General features: G+C 44.6%; 1 protein-coding gene across 5 annotated transcripts in view; it reads left to right on the top strand.

The window, feature by feature from the left end:
• BMPER (BMP binding endothelial regulator) overlaps positions 1–18,601 on the top strand; it is a 246,181-nt gene that overhangs the window by 909 nt on the left and 226,671 nt on the right. For 4 of the 5 annotated variants that reach the window (XM_013990842.2, XM_013990843.2, XM_013990846.2 and 1 more), the window contains exon 2: positions 836–921. In XM_013990842.2, the coding sequence (XP_013846296.1) occupies positions 836–921 (86 nt within the window). Of the gene's footprint in view, positions 1–81; positions 243–835; positions 922–18,601 lie in introns of those variants that run through there. The other variant, XM_013990844.2, reaches the window with a different exon arrangement.

Raw genomic sequence — 18,601 nt, 5'->3', positions numbered from 1 at the left:
GATGATAACGGAAATCCTTCTATTAGAATTTGAGAAGCTCCATTATTTATTTTTAGGGTTTTTTTTTTAACCTTTATTTAGACTCTTCTCGCGTATATGATTAAGGAAACAAATTGTACCATTTCCACCCATCGGCCTTTCTCACGCTATGGGGTTCCAATAGAGCTTCTGTAGTAGGAGTGCTTTTTAAAGCACCCGCTCTCCAGACCTTGACTTTGAAGAAACTATCATATTTTAACAGGGTAATACTAGCAAGATATAATAATTATATGCTTTCAGGCAGGTGAAGACCTCAGCTGCTATTCTGAAGGACATACTTTACTGACACCTGGTGCAGAAAAGAAAATATTGAGTCAATTTCTAACAGAAGAGCAAAGAAGATTATGTTTCAAAAACTGATTTCCATTCAGGGCAATATGGGGCAGATTCATATAAAGGCCTGTTCATTGACATAGTTCTGAATTTTTCTCAAATTTAAAATCTGCCCTAATGGCCAGTTTGAGTTTTTTGCATATGGGAGTGTGTGTTTAGTTGCAATGCCTTCGTAAAGGAGTATTATTAAAGATCCAGTGAAATATTTAGAAATGTGATTAAACCATCTGAGAGGAGATACAGCACAGCTTAAAAAAAAAAAAAAAAAAAACCTGTTCCAATAAAACTACTTAAAATAGATGGGGGGGGGCTGTTTTGGTGCGTTTGATAGTTTAAAACTCGTTAGGAACTTCTGAAATTTGGGTATGGTTGTTTCAAAAAGGATCAATGTGAAAATTCTGTTTTTTTGTAATAATGTCACTAAGTTAAGTTTAAGCAGCGTTTTTTTCTCCCCTCCCTTCAGGTTCAGTGGCAAAATGTGAAAATGAAGGTGAAGTCCTCCAGATTCCATTTATCACCGACAACCCTTGTATAATGTGTGTCTGCATGGTGAGTATGGAGATCAGGTAATGAGAAGTCAACTGCTCCTTCCGACAAGGTGAATCTATTCAATGTAGTAATATAACCAGATCTATAAAATTTCTTTTGCTCGTTACGAAACTGCACATAGCTGGAGAATTGCATTCAGTTGGATTTCTGAGTTTTATGGACTTTGGCAATTTCCATTTCATCAGGCTGGGAATTTTTATCTGTGACATCATGTTGCAGAAGTAAACTTAAGGTGGACTTCACATGACATTGTCGCAGTGTCAATCACCACTTGCACTTCGGTTCCTAGGAATGGCTATTGACACCCAATCATAAGTGCCACCAAACTTTCTGCCTTGACTCTGTTGTCTGAGCTCAGTGTGAAAATAACATTTAGGTATAAAGGTCTGGACAGAGTATGTGACAAGGGGAAAGAGAGGTGACAGTCACAAAGCACAAACATGAGGATAAGACGTAATCTTGGATTTCTTTGCCTCTTATACCCGAAGCTCTCAAAAACAGCCTTTATATTTCTGGTTTGGAAGCATGAGTCAGAAGGGACATTCTATCCTTTGCGGAGGATAACACTTGGCTGTCCACTGCTTAGTTAACACTGGCAGTGGCTAGTAGATTAAAAAAAAACACAACTTGTTTCAATTTATTTTAGTTGAATTTTTAATGATAAGATATAGTAAGTAACCACACAGGGGGAGATTGTATGAATAAGAATTTCTGAGATGAAATAGAGACTCACAAAGAATAGCATTTTTGCTTAAAAGTGTTTTACATGCCAGTCACTTTTGGCAAAACCTGATTAAAAACTACACGTCACAAACCCTGTTGGAAATACATTAAGGCAGTCGAATGCGAACCTGCAAGTGATAGATGACTGCTTGTTATCAGATCAACATGCTGGTTGGAACTAGAGAGGGATTCTCCTCTGTTTAGGTGAAAGCCAAGCCATCTGGGTTTAAACTGCCCCAACTTCTTCATGACAAGAGATGAGGTCAACTTCATGAAATGATAAATGGGTGAAGGTGGATGTCTGTATCAAATGATTATCAGGTTCCGAAGACTAAGGAAGGCAACAGAAATAGAGGTTAAAAATGCATTACGTTTGCAGAGATGAGAAGTATTGCTGCTTTAATAAGGGAGCACTAAGAGAGAGGGACACTAGATTTCGTGTTTATGAGCTGCCTTGTTAGTTAATGATCTCTTACTGAAGGACCTGTTGGAAAGAAGCTTTACGTTTACATTCTGGCTCAGTTGTATGTTTACAAATGTAGTGTGTGTATGTGCGTGTGTAAGAGAAAGAGAAGGAGAGAAAGAGATTTGGGGTGGCGGGGAGATAATCTTCCTTTTAAATTTCTCCTATCTGTACAATGTGAGTGAATTATTTTATCTTAATCTCTTAGGATTTCAGAAAAAAATCACTGTGAGGGAGTACCATTTAAATGAACTTGGAGCTCCATGCGTGGAGATATTGTTTTTCTCCTCAGCAATATTGTAACATCTATAAGGCTTAAATATACAGTTTGGGTTTTGCAAACTGTTCCCAAATAACATGAAAAAATTCTCCACGCTGCATTTCCCCTTTCGATACTCCTACCCTGGGGAAAATAGTGCCTTTCCTGGAAAGGACAGCCTTACTGCTAATAAGACAGATGTTAGAATCTTGCTGTTTTGAAGGTAGAGCGTGACTCTGAAGAGAAAAGATGCATCAGTTGAAGTTCTGGACGGATATATATTCCAGAAAAGCATTGATTAAGTTCAGGAGGATAGTAGCTTCATTTATATCTTGGAGTAACATTTGGAGGTATCTGCCTGAGTGAGAGCTGTCAGAAATCCTTTCTAAACATGTAAAGTTGACTCTGGCAATCCGACTCACTTGCTAGTCAGAGGCTGCCTCCGAGCTCTCACTAGCTGAAAGGCTCAATGATATGTTACTGCAGACTTTGCAGGGGTTTAGGATTCCCAGGCCAAGGTGTCCTAGTTTTTACCGCTTCCCAAACATTTCTAATACTTGATAAAGTGGAGTAAGAATAGGTGGACGGCCACTTTATTTGTATCTGTTCTTGTAAGTTTCTGAGGGACCATTGCAGTATATGAATTTCAAAGCACCCAGACTGCCTGGAGGCTGGTTGGCATTTTTATACTTAGGCTGGAAGGTGGACTTATTTAGCAGATAGATAATGCCAGCCATAGCAGTTGATCTTTATGAAACAGTTTATTTGCTGGTGCTCACAAAAGCCTGCATTATCTCATTTAATCTTCACAAAAATCCTTTGAGGATTCTTAACCCCCATTTTACAGATGAGGAAACGGAGGCTAGAGGCATTTAGTAGCTAGTGAAGGTCATATTTTCGTACACAGCGGAGCTGAAACTCACTCTCACCTGCCTCTGGAGCACATGCCTCTAATTAAGTGAAACAGGCTATTTTCTAAGTGAAAGATATGAAAAAGCAAGGGAAAAAACAGAAAGATTGTTGAGTTATTTTACTTTTGGCATGGCTTGAGTTATTTTGCTTTTCTCTTTTGAGTCTTTTAGGAGTTCGGTTAGCTAACATTTGTTAATCACATTATATGAAAGGAAAATCTCGTTATGATTTCAGTTGACCTGCAGGGAGCTTTAGTTGTGAGCTAGTTTTATGTATGTACATTAAGAGGGTATGTAATAGTCAAAACTGTACTTTGGATAAAGAAAATAGTCATATTTAGTTTGTGTTGGTCCAGCCTTTTGGCAGAAAGTTACCTAAAGCTGAATATAAGCTCATATCTTATTTCATAACATGTACTAAAAAAAAAGCTAACCTCAACGTACGCTTAAAAAAGATGTAAAATGTTACAGTTGGGAGGAAATAGGTGGCACAAAGTCCTGCATATAATTACAGTGTAAAAGCTGGAAACCCCCCACAAAATCAACTTGGCCTGATTTAAACTTCTAAGCTCCGAAATGTTTCAAAGGTGGAATGAGCTCATTTCTGTGGGAATTTTCAGGATGACAGCGGACAGAGTGGCCACGGCAAGCAGAACTGAATTATTTCATTCCCGTTTATCCTTGTCTGCCTGGGTTGGAGCATCTTGCCAGCATCAGCTGTGGTCCAAGAATAACCTGTTTGTTAGCTGGTGATGGATATTGTTTTAAAATGTGTGGGTCAAAAAGCTTTAGTTCCACTGTTCAAGGGGGAAGGTGAGAATTTGGACCATTGTCCTGAAATTTAAGGAAGCGGATAGGTCGTTTGGATAAAAGAGGCAAGTGCTTCGTTGTTCAGTTAGAAAGCACAGCACAGCTTTCCCCACTTTACAAAATGGTCTTTTGTGAGGTTGAGGAAGGAAGGTCCAGACTTACTGCTATTTTGTATGAGGTTTTTTTCCCCTTCTCGCTAGAATTATTTTTGCTGTAATGCCCAGGACAACACGTTAGTGCCTTCTGTGAAGTACGGCTGCTCCTCCCACGTAACGAATCCAAAACAGTTCTCAGGATCTCTCGGACATCCCCAAATCCATCCAGTGTACCTAGGGAAGTGGTACCCCTGCTTCTCACCCCTTTTCATGCCGTAGCATAGAAGGAAATGGCACAAGCCAGTGAGTTCGGCCCAGTGCTAGAAACCTGAGAAAACTTTGCAGGCTGGGACTCAGAAAACCAGAAGTCAGTCAGAGCTTAGTTTGGCATACATTTTGTTCAGCAAAAAACATTATTCTGAGGTTTAAATTTCCTCTTTTAAATCCAGAGGTGCAATTTAGAAATGGACCCTCTGCTCATAAAAAGCAACGTGAAATTTGGTGTTACAAGAAGCGGAGCTCCACCTAGCTTAGAGCCAACCAAGTGGTGCAAACAGAGGGGGCTTTGTCTGCTGTCTTCTATTTTTTAATCACAAAAATCCTCTGTCACTGAGTAAGCAGCTACTAGCGTCTTTAATTCTCTTGGGTACCTTATCTCTATAAAATCCTCATGTGTCTTATTGTTCACGTTCACTGGCTAGAGAATAGTTATCTATCATCTGAACAAGTGTTAGGCATGTGTTGGAGAATGAGGGAGCTATCAGTGCATCAGGACTCAATTCGTGTGTGTGTGTGTGTGTGTGTGTGTATGTGTGTGTGTGAGAGAGAGAGAGAGAGAGAGAGAGAGAGAGAGAAATAGAGATCGAGGAGCGCGAAGGAGGGAGAGAGGGAGAGGAGATACAAATTAGTTTGGTGTGTTCAGAGAGGTAAACATAGTATATACACATATGCATAGATTGCCATGATTTTTTAAAAAGTGTTTTGTATAATTTTTAGACTTTGGATTTTTGGATGCTCACTAAGGAAATGATCAGGGTTGACTGATTAGAAGGTGTTGCGACCAGTTGCCTTTCCACAGAATAAGGTATTCAGTAGAACAGTGTTAGGGAAAGAGAACTAATTTATGGCACTGCACTGGCAAATTCACCCATTCCAGCTCTGAGGCCGTTGTTATTACCCATCCACACTTTCCTGAGGCTCAGAGAGGTGAAGCACATGTTCTGAGCGATGGGTCTGGGATGTGAAGATAGCATTTTCTCCACTAAACCAACTTGCTTCTGCCAGTATTTTAGTCCTTAGCCATGTCTACAAATACTCCCAAGTGTTTCGGAGAGATTTCAGCCTCTGCCGAGCTGCCACAGGCTCACTTTGAGGGGCCGTCAGAGTGATTTTGGTCTTGTAACACAAACCACGTCTGGACTTGGAGGGCCCTTTCAGAGAAAGACACAGTTCAGCTGACTCTTGGCTGGTGTCATATCATTTGGGCAAAGAGCCTTGGTTCTGGCATCCGAGAGACCTGGGTTCAGATCTTGGCTCTTTGCTGACTGGTGGGGAACTTGGGGAAGTTTCTGCACCTTTCTAGACCTCCATTTCCTCTCTGGACAGTGGGATGACTGTTACCACGGAGCTCAGAGACTTGCTGTGAGAATTAAATGAGATACAGCATTTAAGGCTTGGCCCAGGACTTGGCATATAGTCAGCTTTCTAGAATGTTTCATTGTTGTTGCTATTGATAACGAATGTTGCTGTTTCCTTCCTTCCTCCCTATTTTTATTCTGTATTTCTTTCTTTTTCTTTATTTTTTTTGGCCGCACCCACAGCATATAGAAGCTCCCAGGCCAGGGACTGAATGCATCCCGAGCCACAGCTGCGGCGATGCTGGATCCTTTAACCTACTGCTCGGGGCTGGGGATTGAACCTGCACCTCTGCAGCAACCAGAGCCGCAGCAGTCGGAGTCTTAACTCGCTGTGCCACACTGGAACGCCTACGACAATTCTCATTTCCTCACAAGGAGTAGGATGCAAAGGTTCATCAGAAAAGGGAAAAAAGGGACGTCATTGGAGAAGAGACATAGGGGGAGCGATGCCAAGCCCACCCATCGTTATGAATGAGCGGGGCTAAGTCAGTAACGTTTTGTGGGGTTTTCTGTCCCTGCAGACTTGGCCTGGGCCGATCTGAACTGCTTCCTTATTGGGCCAGTGGTCTGTGAGCCCTGGTGTAAGTTTTCCCCTTGCTCTCCATGAAACACTAAAAAAACTTTCCATGGAAGAGGGGCCTTGCTTTTCTGCAGAGTATTTACATCGCTGTGCCTGTGGGGTCACCTTCACTTGTACTTTTATTGGCAGAGGGATAGGGTTGGGACTCAGGAGCGCTGTAATTCTGGAAAAACTGCCTAGTGGTCTGGCATCATGGGGATTTTCCTGGCCCGCCTTGTGGAAGTCTCTCAACCCCGTTCCAGACCTGAGTGGGTTTTTTGCTGCCTACTTGCCTGTGCACTCCCCTTCCCAGCCCCGTCCCATTTTAAACACGCTTTCTTTTCATTTCAAGGCGCCGCCTTCGCAGCGCGCATCACTGTGCACTGTGTTTTACGTGTAGGAAACCATGCCGAAGAAAAAGAGTCCTTCCCCACATGGGGTTACAGATACGGCAAGGAGAACAGGACACAATGGAAAAAGCCAGGCCAGGGAAAACTATGGAACGTCAAGCCAACTAATAAAAATGTGTCGACTAAACAAAGGATATCAGTTTCTCGCACCATCTTCTATGGCACTTCTGTCCACTGGATGGTCTGTTGAATCCTTTGTGCTATAAAAGAATCCTAATAACATCACCCCTCATGGCACCAGGAGGTCGGCTGTGCTTGTTGAACTTAGTTAAGATCAGCAAATGAGCTGGGTGTGTATTTTAAGACCTCTTGAGTCCCAGTTTTAATTCTATAAAATACCCCTCAAAGCACTAGGGATAACAGGTTATAAATTCAATAATATTATCCTTTTTCCTTCTCTTACACTTAATTCTCCCCTTCCATTTCTAGCCTCTTACGTGTTTGAAACATTGTGCTGGTTGGGTGCCTTGGGGAGGCAAAGACCAATAAGATCGATTCTTGCCCACAGCTGAATGGGGGAGAAAAACACATGCAAAACGAAGGTGTACAGGAGTGACAGAAAAACGCCATGCTAGACTCAAGGACTAAGGGAGCTGTAGATGAATTCTGATTGGATTATCTGGGGCTCTGACGAGTCGGCAAGGCACGATTGGAGTAAAGGCACAGCGGAGTGTATGCTTGGGAATTTTGGCCACGCGGGAGTCCAGGATGTCTGGTGGAGCCAAAGCTCTGATGGAAGCTGGAGTTAGAAGGTTTGGCGGGAGCCAGCAAGGGAGGACCTTGAGTGCAGGAATAAGGAGCTCAGCTCCACTCGTAGAATTGAGGGAGCCATTTAAGATTTTGGCGCGGCCGCATGACACAATAGGATGTGTTTTGTATAGATGCCTCTAGAAGCTTCTGTGGGAGCTGTTTAGAGAGGCTGCAGTCTGGACAACAGACTCCAGGGATGTGTTGTAATCAGGTGAGGGCAAGCAGCCTGGAACAGGGATGGGCTGTGGGAAGAGGTGTCGGGGTAGACCAGTATTGCTTATTCTTTGGCACTGCTTTCATTACCTTCTGATTCTAGACTGTTTGTATTAAAAGGCTCCAAAGGATGCCCAGAAAAGCATAGTCATTACAATGCAGTAGTCATTTCAGTGGGATGAAGTGCTAGGGTGTCTCTGTAGCAGTCACTTTGCTCATCACTTGGGGTCTCCAGAATAGCCCTTGGTGCTGCTGTTTGAATAGAATGGTTTGCATTCAGAGCTCACTCTGTAAAATTCCACTTTGGGGGCCGTCTCTCTCCTCTCACTCACAGTGATACCTTCCTCTGCCCCGTGGCATGATCCCTTTAGCAAATTATTCAATCTGGTAGATACCATGTTGATAGCATGTATTCTCAGTGGTAGCACACATTTTATACGCTTATTGAAATGGAATGGCTCACCTTCACAAAAGTGTCCCTTGGGGTGGGGGGAGAAGTGTCCCATGTGCAGGGACCCTTAGACTTGCAGAGGAGTTTTGAAGCCCAAGTTGATAGCACTTGGCACTAAAATAGATGGCAGAGGTGAGAGACAGGGTAGGTTGAGGGCAGTCTTGAGAGCACAGGCCAATGCTACAGACAGCTGAAGAGGTCACAGGTGTGGGGGGGATGAGTGGAGACTTGAGGAGCTGAGCTTGATAGACCTTCCCAGTACAAAAGCCCAGGAGGCCCTTCAGAATGTGGATCTTGATCTCAATAGAGAAATCAGAGAAGATAGCAATTTGTTAACTGCCTGCATCGAAGGAAACTTCAGAACTTTGGGCATAAATTACTTGTCTTGGAAAGGGGTGAAAATCGAGATTTTAAGAATGAGCCTACAATAGGAGCTAGTAGAAGTGCTCTATTTAAGAGAAGGTTAGAAAGGGAGAAGCCAGTGACAGAGATTGAGAAGTAATTATAGAAGAAAGAGATCCAGCCAAGTGCAGGCCAAGGCAGAGGATGCTTGAGAAGAGAAAGACCAGTGGTACTGAATGTTGTAGAGTTAGACCAAACCTCTGGGAGATCATCAAAGAAGGAATTTTCTTGGAGTTCCTATTGTGGCTTAGCGGAAATGAATCTGACTAGCATCTATGAGGATGCAGGTTCAGTCCTTGGCCTCACTCAGTGGAGTAAGGATCAGGTGTTGCTGAGAGCTGTGGTGCAGGTTGCAGATGCAGCTGGAGTCTGGCATTGCTGTGGCTGTGCTATAGGCCAGAGGCTAGAGCTCCAATTTGACCCTTAGCCTGGGAACCTCCTTATGCCTTGGGTGCGGCCCTAAAAAGACAAAAGACAAAAAAAAAAAAAAAAAGAAAAAGGAGGAATTTTCTCAATCATTTGCTTAAACAATTTGAAACAATAAACTATGCCCATCTCCCTAGTGCTTTTGGCACATTTTCATATGGAAGAGAATTGATCATAGACAGAATTTGGTGAACTCCTGTTTGAGGGAAATCTGAAGCTAAGATTGCTATGAGGACTTTGAAAATTAAGTGCAAAAATCACAAATTTTCCAAAGTTTGATTTGAAAAGATTTGAACAAAAGTGAATCAATACCACATGACTTTTCAAAGGTCCCCAAATAGAGTTAATTTCATGAATAGAAGTAATAGACTTTCCCAAATGTCTTTGGAATGTTTCTATAGTTAACTGAAAAATGGACCAGGCCACATTAAGGCTTTTTTTTTTTTTATTATGAATCAGAACAACAGTATCAAAGACCCTGGCTAATATAAAAATCTTACCATTATACACTTTCAAGTGTGCTCTATGAAACTGTTCATGGTGCTTTTAAAAATATTACGATATAATTTAATCCCTTGGTTAGATCTTCGGAAAAAAATATGTTCTTTTTTTTTCACTAAATTTTTAATGTCTATTTTGTCATTGAAGTACAGCTATGGAGTGGTGGCCTTGGTATCTGGAATTATGGGTTCCTGTCTCCCTAGGGGCACCTTATACCTGAGTATCACTGAGCAGGCACCTTGCTCTCTCTGAGCCTTAGTTGTGGGAACCGGGCTGGTCTCAGCGTCATTTCTAAAGAGGAATCATACTGCAGACCCTGTCTGTGGTCTGTAACCATTAGCTGAGGCGATGCGTGTGGGTTAAATGCACTAGGGTTTGGGGAAGAACTTTGTCAACACTGTAAGTGGAATTGTTCTTATTAAGGGCCAGAACTTGAGCAGAAAAAAGTGCTATGTATGCTAATAAACCAGTTTTTAGCCCATACTTTATCGAGTGCATTTTACAGGAATGATAGTGTAATGATTCCTATGTCAGGCTCCTTAGAAGTTTTAGGGGTGTGGGTGAGTTGCCTAATATTCCTGTACCTCCACATGTTTATCTTCATCAGAGAGCTTTTGTCAGCACTGAGTTAACATACGTAACATTCTCCAAACAGGGTCTGGAGCATGGCAAACCCTTAGAAATGATAGCCACTGCCGCTGTCTACGTGTTGTGCAATCACTGCCTATCCTGTACTTCTAAGGAGTGATTAAATAGACTACAGCTTTTATTTCAATTTATGGTCAATTCCTATGAAATGGATTTGCTCGGAATTTCTGTCAAGGTAGACAATGGAACTTCAGGAGAGGTGACTGCTTTCTTTCCTGGTCAAAGATAGTGGCATTGGGGGCTTAGCAAAATGGGCAGCTCCTCTGTTTCTCGTCTTCACAAGTTCACCCATTTGATTGCAGTCTATCTGCGGACAGCTAATCACACCACTGCTCTCACAATGAGGCCTCACTGCCCTTTGTGGTACTTCCCACCGAATCAGCAAGTGGCAGGTGGGGCGTTCCTGTTGTGGCTCGGTGGTAATGAAACCGACTAGTAACCATGAGGACACTGGTTCCATCCCTGGCCTCACTCAATGAGTTAAGGATCTGCTATTGCTGTGGGTGTGGTGTGGGTGGGCAGCTACAGCTCACATCCGACCCTGGGCCTGGGAACTTGCATAGGCTGCAGGTGCAGGCAAAAAGTGGCAGGTGGGAGGTGGAAATGTGAAACTAATTACCGAGTGGACCCGCTGAGCCTGGGTGGGTCCTCCTCCCTTCCAAGTGTGCAGAGTCCTGCAGTCTGTCCAGCCGTAGTCGCTCAAGGCAAACCCGTGGTGTGTGGTTAACCCAGGTTAACTGACTGGCTTTGGACATGAAGACCCTATGTCCTCACAGAGCCTTGTGTGTTCGCAGCCCGTGGGCCCATCAGCTCCTTGAAGAAGCTGCTGCTTCTCTTCGACGGCGTGTTCTGTGTTGGAATGTCATCACTTGGGCAGATTTATCTGATGAGATGAGGTCTTCACGTGGAAGAGCCTTGTCCCCTCCTCTCTGGAAGGCCCGTAGCTTCAGCGAGAGGTCTGCAACCTTGAGACTTGAGTGGGAGTTGGGCTGGAGTTTCCTGTTTATAGTTGGGTTGTTAACACTTGGGATCGCTGCCCCCCCCCCCCCCACCCCATGGAACTCCAAGTTCCCAAACAGGATTCTCCCAGAGAGTTTGTCACAGAAGGTCAACCTCCTCTATAAAACACATCCTAAATAATCATTACAAAACTCTATTTTTTTCCCTTGGAAAGGAATGTACTCACATTTGAAAAGCAGAATCATATAGACATTAAGACCGGCTTTTATTTGTGACAAAAGGAGCGTTCCGTTTTATAGAAATATCCTGCAGCCTGGAGGTGACAATGCAGGAGGTGCAGAGAGGGGAGGATCCCGGATTATCTCAGCTCTGCTTTCAGAAAATCACAATGAAAGATGCCTGGGATCCCTGTGGCTGCCCTTCCCCAGCCATCTCCTCCCCATCTCCGTGAGGCCAACTCCGAAACCTTGACACAAGCCTCAGTGTTTATGTTAGGTTTTGGATGTTAGCTCCCTTGGCTTCTGGGAGCCGACTCTGTTGAAAATTATGTTTTTCTTTTAAGGACAAAGGCCTTATTGTATGTACATGTCGTGCCGTGTAATGAATTTTTTTTTTTTTTTTTAATGTTAAGTCATGGCTGGGACTAACCCAGGTCTGCCAAACCCGAAGCTAAGGGTCTGTAACCTGAATGGCAATTTGAAGGTTTCACACAGGTAGCTCAACAAGAGAAAATGAGAGGGCGGGACAAGTGGCATCTTCACTGACCGGAGCGTGTCGCCCGAATGCCCTGCTTTGATGGGATAACCAGAAAACGACTCTGGGAGAAGACCTGCGACATGAGCGATGATATTCCAGAGACACTTCAAAGAGAATGGCAGTGGCAGTAAAAATAGCGGAGATAAAAACCCTCACATTTTCACTTATCAAGGCCCACAATTCCAAAGTAACCCTGGTATTCTTGGTCAAGTAAATAATTTTTTTTTTTTTGGCCAGATGTTTTGCGTGGCTGCGAGAGCTGTCAGGCGGAGACTGAGCATCTTATTTTGAGAGGCCATGTGGTGGTGGCCTTCCTGGATATGCTGCTGGCCTTTGCCGCAGTGGGTGTCCTCAGTAGACCAATTCCAGGAGGGAGTGAGCTGGCCCTCTGCAAGGAGGCAGGAAAATGGCCAAGGCCCAAAGCTGTTCTTAGATTGATTGGGGCCTCAGTGAGAGACATTTTTAGCATCTTTAATTTTTTCCTCTCTCTCTGTTAAAAAAAAAAAAAAAATTGTTTTCCACCTATTCTCCCAGGTTCCTCTTGGAGGCAAATCTGCAGACTGCTACATTTGCAATAAGGTTCCTTTGACCCCTCCCTTCTTTCCTTTTCATGAGCAAAGGAGTGATATTTGCATTCTTTTTCATATTTAGGCTTAGAGCTCCTTATTAAAAAATACTGGGGGATTCTTTTTCCATTTTATTTTCTGTTTGAACAGACCTGTTTGAGCCAAGATATAACAGTTGCTTCCTCTGGGCTCAGGGGACAGGGCTGCCTCTTGTCGGTGGCCTCTGGGACTTGCCGCTTCTGCCTCCAGGGAAGCTTTGCTGTGCTTGTTTGACTGTCTCATGCTGTCCCACTCCCTCTCAGAAATGCATGGAGTCTAGAGGCTCTCGCAGCCCATGGGGCCTCTCCTGCTCCGTGTGTTTATAGAGCAAACGCAGTAGCATCACACTGGTGTTTCTTGCTCTCAAGGCAGGGGTGCTCTTTTCCTGGATGAGAGGACTAATCAGATATTCTCCCACGTGACAGCTGCAATGCCATGTACCTGGGTTTATGCTCCTTGAGGGCAACGGGGTCTATTAGAATTGAGATGCTGCGATTTCCTGTTTTCAAGCATGTGTGAAACAGTGGTTCCAGTGCCCAGTGGGACCCACCAGAGGTCAACTACAGTCTCATTAGCACTTTCCGAGAGCACCCGGAGGGAAATTCCTTCCTCCTAAGAGGCCACTCCAGGCAGAATTTGGGGAATAGCTGGGTGGCAAGGAAGAGGGCAGCAGCCCGCTTTTTCCAGGGACTCTCGTTAGTTAGTTCCTGGGTAGCTGCTATTGGAGAACTAGCCCTTCTCTTGTCCCTCTGGCCCATGCAGGGAATGTGTGTACCAGACAGCAGCGGCTTCCTTTCCCTTGAGATTGCCTGTGTGCCTGCAGAGAACTAGTTGAGATGGATAGAAAAATGTGACATTTTGGTTGGTGTGTTTCATGTAAGCCATAAACTGGGCAAGGGCAAAGAGACATTTGCTTAAAGCACCTTACACACTGCTTGGCTAGATTACACAGTATAGGGCGCCCAGATTTTGGCGTTAGGTTGAAGTAGGTGAAACTTTGGATATTTGGAGTTAACCTGTTAAAACAGTGATGTCTTGTGGTTCAGGCTAATATGTCCTTGGAGCAGCACCTGGAGACCTTTTTACTGGAGATCGTTAGCGTGGCAGGTAGTTGCCATGTATATTAACGATGGGCCTTTAAGTTCAAGATGAATTGACCCTGGGTTTGCAAACAAAAAATAAAATGTGACGATATAGTAAAATGCAATACTTTTCAATCTGGAGGCACCCAGCTCTGAATTAACAGGCTCTTCTGCACATCCTCAGAAGCCCTCTGATGGTGGCAGGGGTTAGGAAGAGAGTATGCATCTTGGTACCAAGGAGAGAGGGCACATGGTGGGTGCCCCTCAGGAAACGTGGGAGGCGAATTGCAGGACTGAAGTAGGAAAATGATTGACAGTTATTAATCACAGCACATGTGTATCAAGCATTTATGTTAATAATAGCCTGAGGCACTGTGAGATTGGAATTTTTTTTTTTACATGAACACAAAGATATTAAGTTATGTTCCAGCTAGTTTTGAAGTTGGATCTCTTTTACTGCTTTCAAGTTCTTTGAAAATTGATGAACTTTGCAGGCCATAGATATTAACTCTTGGTTGGAGTGTCTGATTAGTCAGAACAAATGATTATTCCCTCATGGTGCTGGATGATGCGTGTGTATGTACACGTGTATGTACATGCACTGTATGTGTATGTGTTTCATATAAAATTTGGATCATGGATTTAGTTTGCAAATACCGTTCTCTCATTTCTTTCTCATAGAGAGTCTCAGATAAAAGTGTGAACATGCGATTGAAACAGAGGTTGTGACCATGTTGGGGGAGGCCTGTGTAGAGCTTTGAGCACTGATGACTAGGGACAACCATGTTCCCATCACTGGCAGGCTCCCCCTCCTTCTTACCCCCCCCCCCCGACTTCAGTCTGAGGCTGTGTCTTCTTTCGCACAGGCATGGGCCATTAACAAGTCAGAGGTAAAAATTCTGCCTTGGGTGTCCTCTGTTCTCCCACTGGGGCCCCAGCAGAGGTGACTGTTTTTAAAGTGCACAAGACCCCCAGGAGCTTGACAGAAAATGCAGATTCTGGAGTTCCACCCCAGAGATGCTGATTCGGTAGGTCTGGCTGAGATCTGAGAATCTCCATTTTTAATAAACTCTTCCAGCCACTCTATGCAGGGGCCATCTTTGAAAAGCTCTTACCAACTGAGGTTAGTGGAAAGGGAAGGCTGGATGAATAAGATCATAAATATAGATAAATTCCCCAAGGAGCGACATATTAAATAGAGGTCAGGTACAGGTGAAATTGTTAGCGGTACCAACCTTATCCGTAGGTCCGCTCTCATGTATATGACACTTTTACGGAGCGCTCACAGTTATCTTGTACATCAGGCTTCTTTACTGAGTGCTCCTTTTTCTTTGTGCCCTCTCTTCTCTCAAGCGTCCTCTGATCACTTGATCAGAATGAGTCACTTGTGCTTTGAAGCTTAAAGTTGATTTCTCATACTCGAACCCTTATTCCTGCCCACCCTGAAGGTTTATTCAGTATTTACACGGCTCTCTCCCTAAAGGCTTCTTCCAGGCAGAAGTAGTATCCGATTCTTCTCATCTTGAACAATGCCTTGCACACTGGAAGTCTCAGTAACTCCCTTAGCAACCAACCACCATGCTCTTAAACTGGGGTTAGCCTGGACGTCCTCTTCCTCAGAGCCATGCTGTGAGATAGACAAGGCTTTCTGGAGAAGCTGGTTTCACCGCTGAGGTCATTAAAGCTCAGAAAAGTAAAACACGACAAAGCTCACGCTGCTTTGCAATGAGAGTCTGCCGTTCAAGTACGGGCTCCTGACCCATCCTGGGTGGACTCCGCGGAGATATCTTTCAGAGAATGTTTCCTGACCACAAGGGTTGAGAAAGACCCCGAGGGGATGAGTGAGAGAGACCCAGCAAATAATTTCCCTGGGGAGTATGTTTTTAACAGTCCTTGTGGTCCAGTGAGGTAGTGCCCTGCCTGGCGCCTTTGGGTGGGACGGGCTGGCCCTCTGGATTGCCGCCAGCCTTTTCATGCAATGGATTCCCACAGGGACACACTCCGTTTCCTGTGGCCTTTCTGTGATGGGCAGCAGCTGTGGGGTGAAGCTGATGTGACGTGTGTTTGTTGCTTCTCCAGCGTGAGCCAACTAGATGGAGCAATTTGACAAAACAGTCAGGGTTTTACGACAGACTTGCTGGGATCCAGCAGCATCTGGAGGAGCCAGAGGCAAGCGATGAAGAGGGGCGGGCCAGGTGAGGCAGGCGCTAGAGCTAGCTCCCCAACGCCAACCCCTTCCATTCCCAGATCTCTGTAACAGGAGCTCTTTCCTTTGCTGGCAACTTCTGTCCCTTCCTCTTCCTGAACAGACACATTCTGGGAAATTTTAGTTCTTTCTGCGCTCTTGATGCTACCCAGTTTCTGCCTGCACTTTCTTTTCCCTGATCGGGAAGAGTATAAAGTCAAGCTGATGAAGTTCTGATTTGTGTTGCCTTCATATAATTCTGGTTACGTTGCTAAACTATTTTTCCATACTTTTAATGAGAATCCTTTTTTAAAAGAGTTTTTCAGCTAGCCTGGCATTCCATTGTTCTGGACTTCCACCTTTATCATTTCCATCTTTATTATTTTTTAACCATGTTATTTTCTTTCTCCATTCGGGTCTTAGCCCGGCATTTCCATGATGTCACCACTCCGCAAGTTGTGTGTCTTGTTTTTCTCAGTTTCATTTTTTAAATTCTTGGTTCCAGCTCGATAATGAAATGTACAAACAATTACAGTGGGGTGGTGGTTCTTTTACACATGTGCTGTTGGCCAGACATTTGAGGGATGGACTGTCCAGTGGGGAACTTGCTGACATCGGTGGAGTTGGAAGAGCTGGTGGAGGCCAGAGAAGGGCCATTTGTGATGATGACTAAGGGGTCAAGAAAAAGATTACTGGGAATAGCCAGAGCACGAGCAAGAGCCGTGTCGAGCACCCAGGTGGGGGTTTGGTAAATATTTTTCACTAATGATGGTTGCTGATATCATTTAGCCTGATGGAGAGCATGCCCAGGGGAACTTTAACGACCTTCAAGTATGGGAAGAAATATGATGTTGAAAGGACAGAGAGGAGTACAGATCCCAAAGTTGCAACATATCCTCAGCTCCAGCTTCTCCGCTGGCTGCTGCCTCTCGCTCACTCTCAGGGTGAGCCCCAAGGTGACTGGGGGTGGGGGGCATGGCTTCCCTGCTCCTTGGCGAGTGCCTGCCTGTGCACATAGGCCTCTTCCCTAGATCCCTAAGCCCAGTTACCCTGCCGAAGATGAGGTCACGCTGCTAGCTTTGAGCCACTTTTGTTGGGATCAGAAATTGAAAACGAGATCTGACTGTGGACTCAGTTCCTTCCAGGGTTTTGGCTTTCCTGAGAAGGAACACTTAAAGGGAGGGATTTTCCTCACCTCTTTTCTCTTTTGCTCTTTTTCTTTTCAGGGCTGCGCCCATGGCACATGGAAGTTCCCAAGCTAGGGGTTGAAAGGGAGCTGCACCTGCCACCCTATGCCACAGCCACAGCAGCTCGGGATCTGAGCTGCATCTGTGACCTACACCCCAGCTCATGTCACTGCCGGATCCTTAACCCACTGAGCGAGGCCAGGGATAGATCATAACCCACTGAGCCATAGCAGGAACTCGACCTCTTTCCTCTTTCACTCCTAGGGCTTTGATGGTCTCTCATTCCCACACCCACCTTTATTAGTACCTAGCCTTTGGGGTCTGGTGATCTGAGCTTCCTTAGAACATGGGCCTTAGAACTTTTCCATGGCGTTCTCAGATCTCCTAGCTGCTCAGCATTTTCCTAAACTTGAGTCTGTTCCCTCAGAGATGTAGCTTGGCAGGCTCAGTGCTTATCAGCAGTAGGGTAAAAAGTGGCCAGCTCTGGTGAGCTTAAACATGTGGACGGCACAGCCATCCTGAGGCCTCTTGGTCTGTAGGTATCTGACACAGTGGCAGGTGCTGAGAGAAGGTGACCTCTGGTGGCCACTAGGTTAATGTAATAATCTCAGCCAGTGACCATGTACTGGTGTGTGTGTGTGTGTGTGTGTGTGTGTGTGTGTGTGTGTGGAGTTACATGTATAGAGTCCTTTCAGCATTTGAATGTGGGTTAATAAAAATTTTGTTTATTTGGCTACTCTTTCTTAGAACTTTTTATTCTGGGTCTTCCTTATCTTTTTGAACTTTAAATACTGGAGGGCCCCAGGATTCCATCACTCCTTCCCTAGGTGATTTTTTTTTTTTAAATATAGATTCATGGCTTAAAAGATATCTAGAGTTCCTTTTGTGGCTCAGTGGTAATAAACCCAACTAGTATCCATGAGGATGCAGGTTCAATCCCTGGCCTCAGCTCAGTGGGTTAAGGATCCAGCGTTGCTGTGAGCTGTGGTGAAGGTCACAGATACGGCTTGGATCCCTCATTGCTGTGGCTGTGGTGTAGGCTGGCGGCCATGGCTCTGATTTAACCCTTAGTCTGGGAACTTCCATATGCCTCAGGTATGGCCCTAAAAAAAAGGGACAACAAACAAACAAACGTCTGTATACTGAAAGTTCCCACCTTTATCTTCCCAGCTCCCTTCCCCCTCAAGTGCAGACTTGTGAATTCAAATGTCTACTTGGCCTCTCCACATAGTTATCTAGGAAGCATCTCAACCTTAAAATGGCCCACCCCACCCCCGAGTCCAGTTTCACCAGCCCACAGTGCTAGCTGCACGCTCTCTTTTCTCAGGCTACCAGCCATGGCACCCTTGACTCTTTCTCTTACATCCCATGTTCGATCTTTTAGCAAATCTTGATGGCAAAACCTTGAAAATATACCTGATCACTTCTAACTATCTCTTTTGCCTCTGGACAATTACATTATCATCTGGTGGCCACTGAGAAGTATACATCCAATGTGTTCACTCACTTACCAGAAGTCCTGCAGGGGCTTCTCACCCCACTTGGAATGCAGGCTGAGGCATGCCTGTAGGATCTGGCTTCTGATGCTGTCTCTGGCCTCACAGCATCCTCTCTTTACTCTGCTACTCCTGCACGGGGACGGTAACA

This window comes from Sus scrofa, chromosome 18 (genome assembly GCF_000003025.6).
Source record: "Sus scrofa isolate TJ Tabasco breed Duroc chromosome 18, Sscrofa11.1, whole genome shotgun sequence".
NCBI classification, from domain to species: domain Eukaryota; kingdom Metazoa; phylum Chordata; class Mammalia; order Artiodactyla; family Suidae; genus Sus; species Sus scrofa.
Note: the sequence above shows the minus strand (reverse complement) of the source record. Positions and strands in the feature narration are given on the sequence as shown.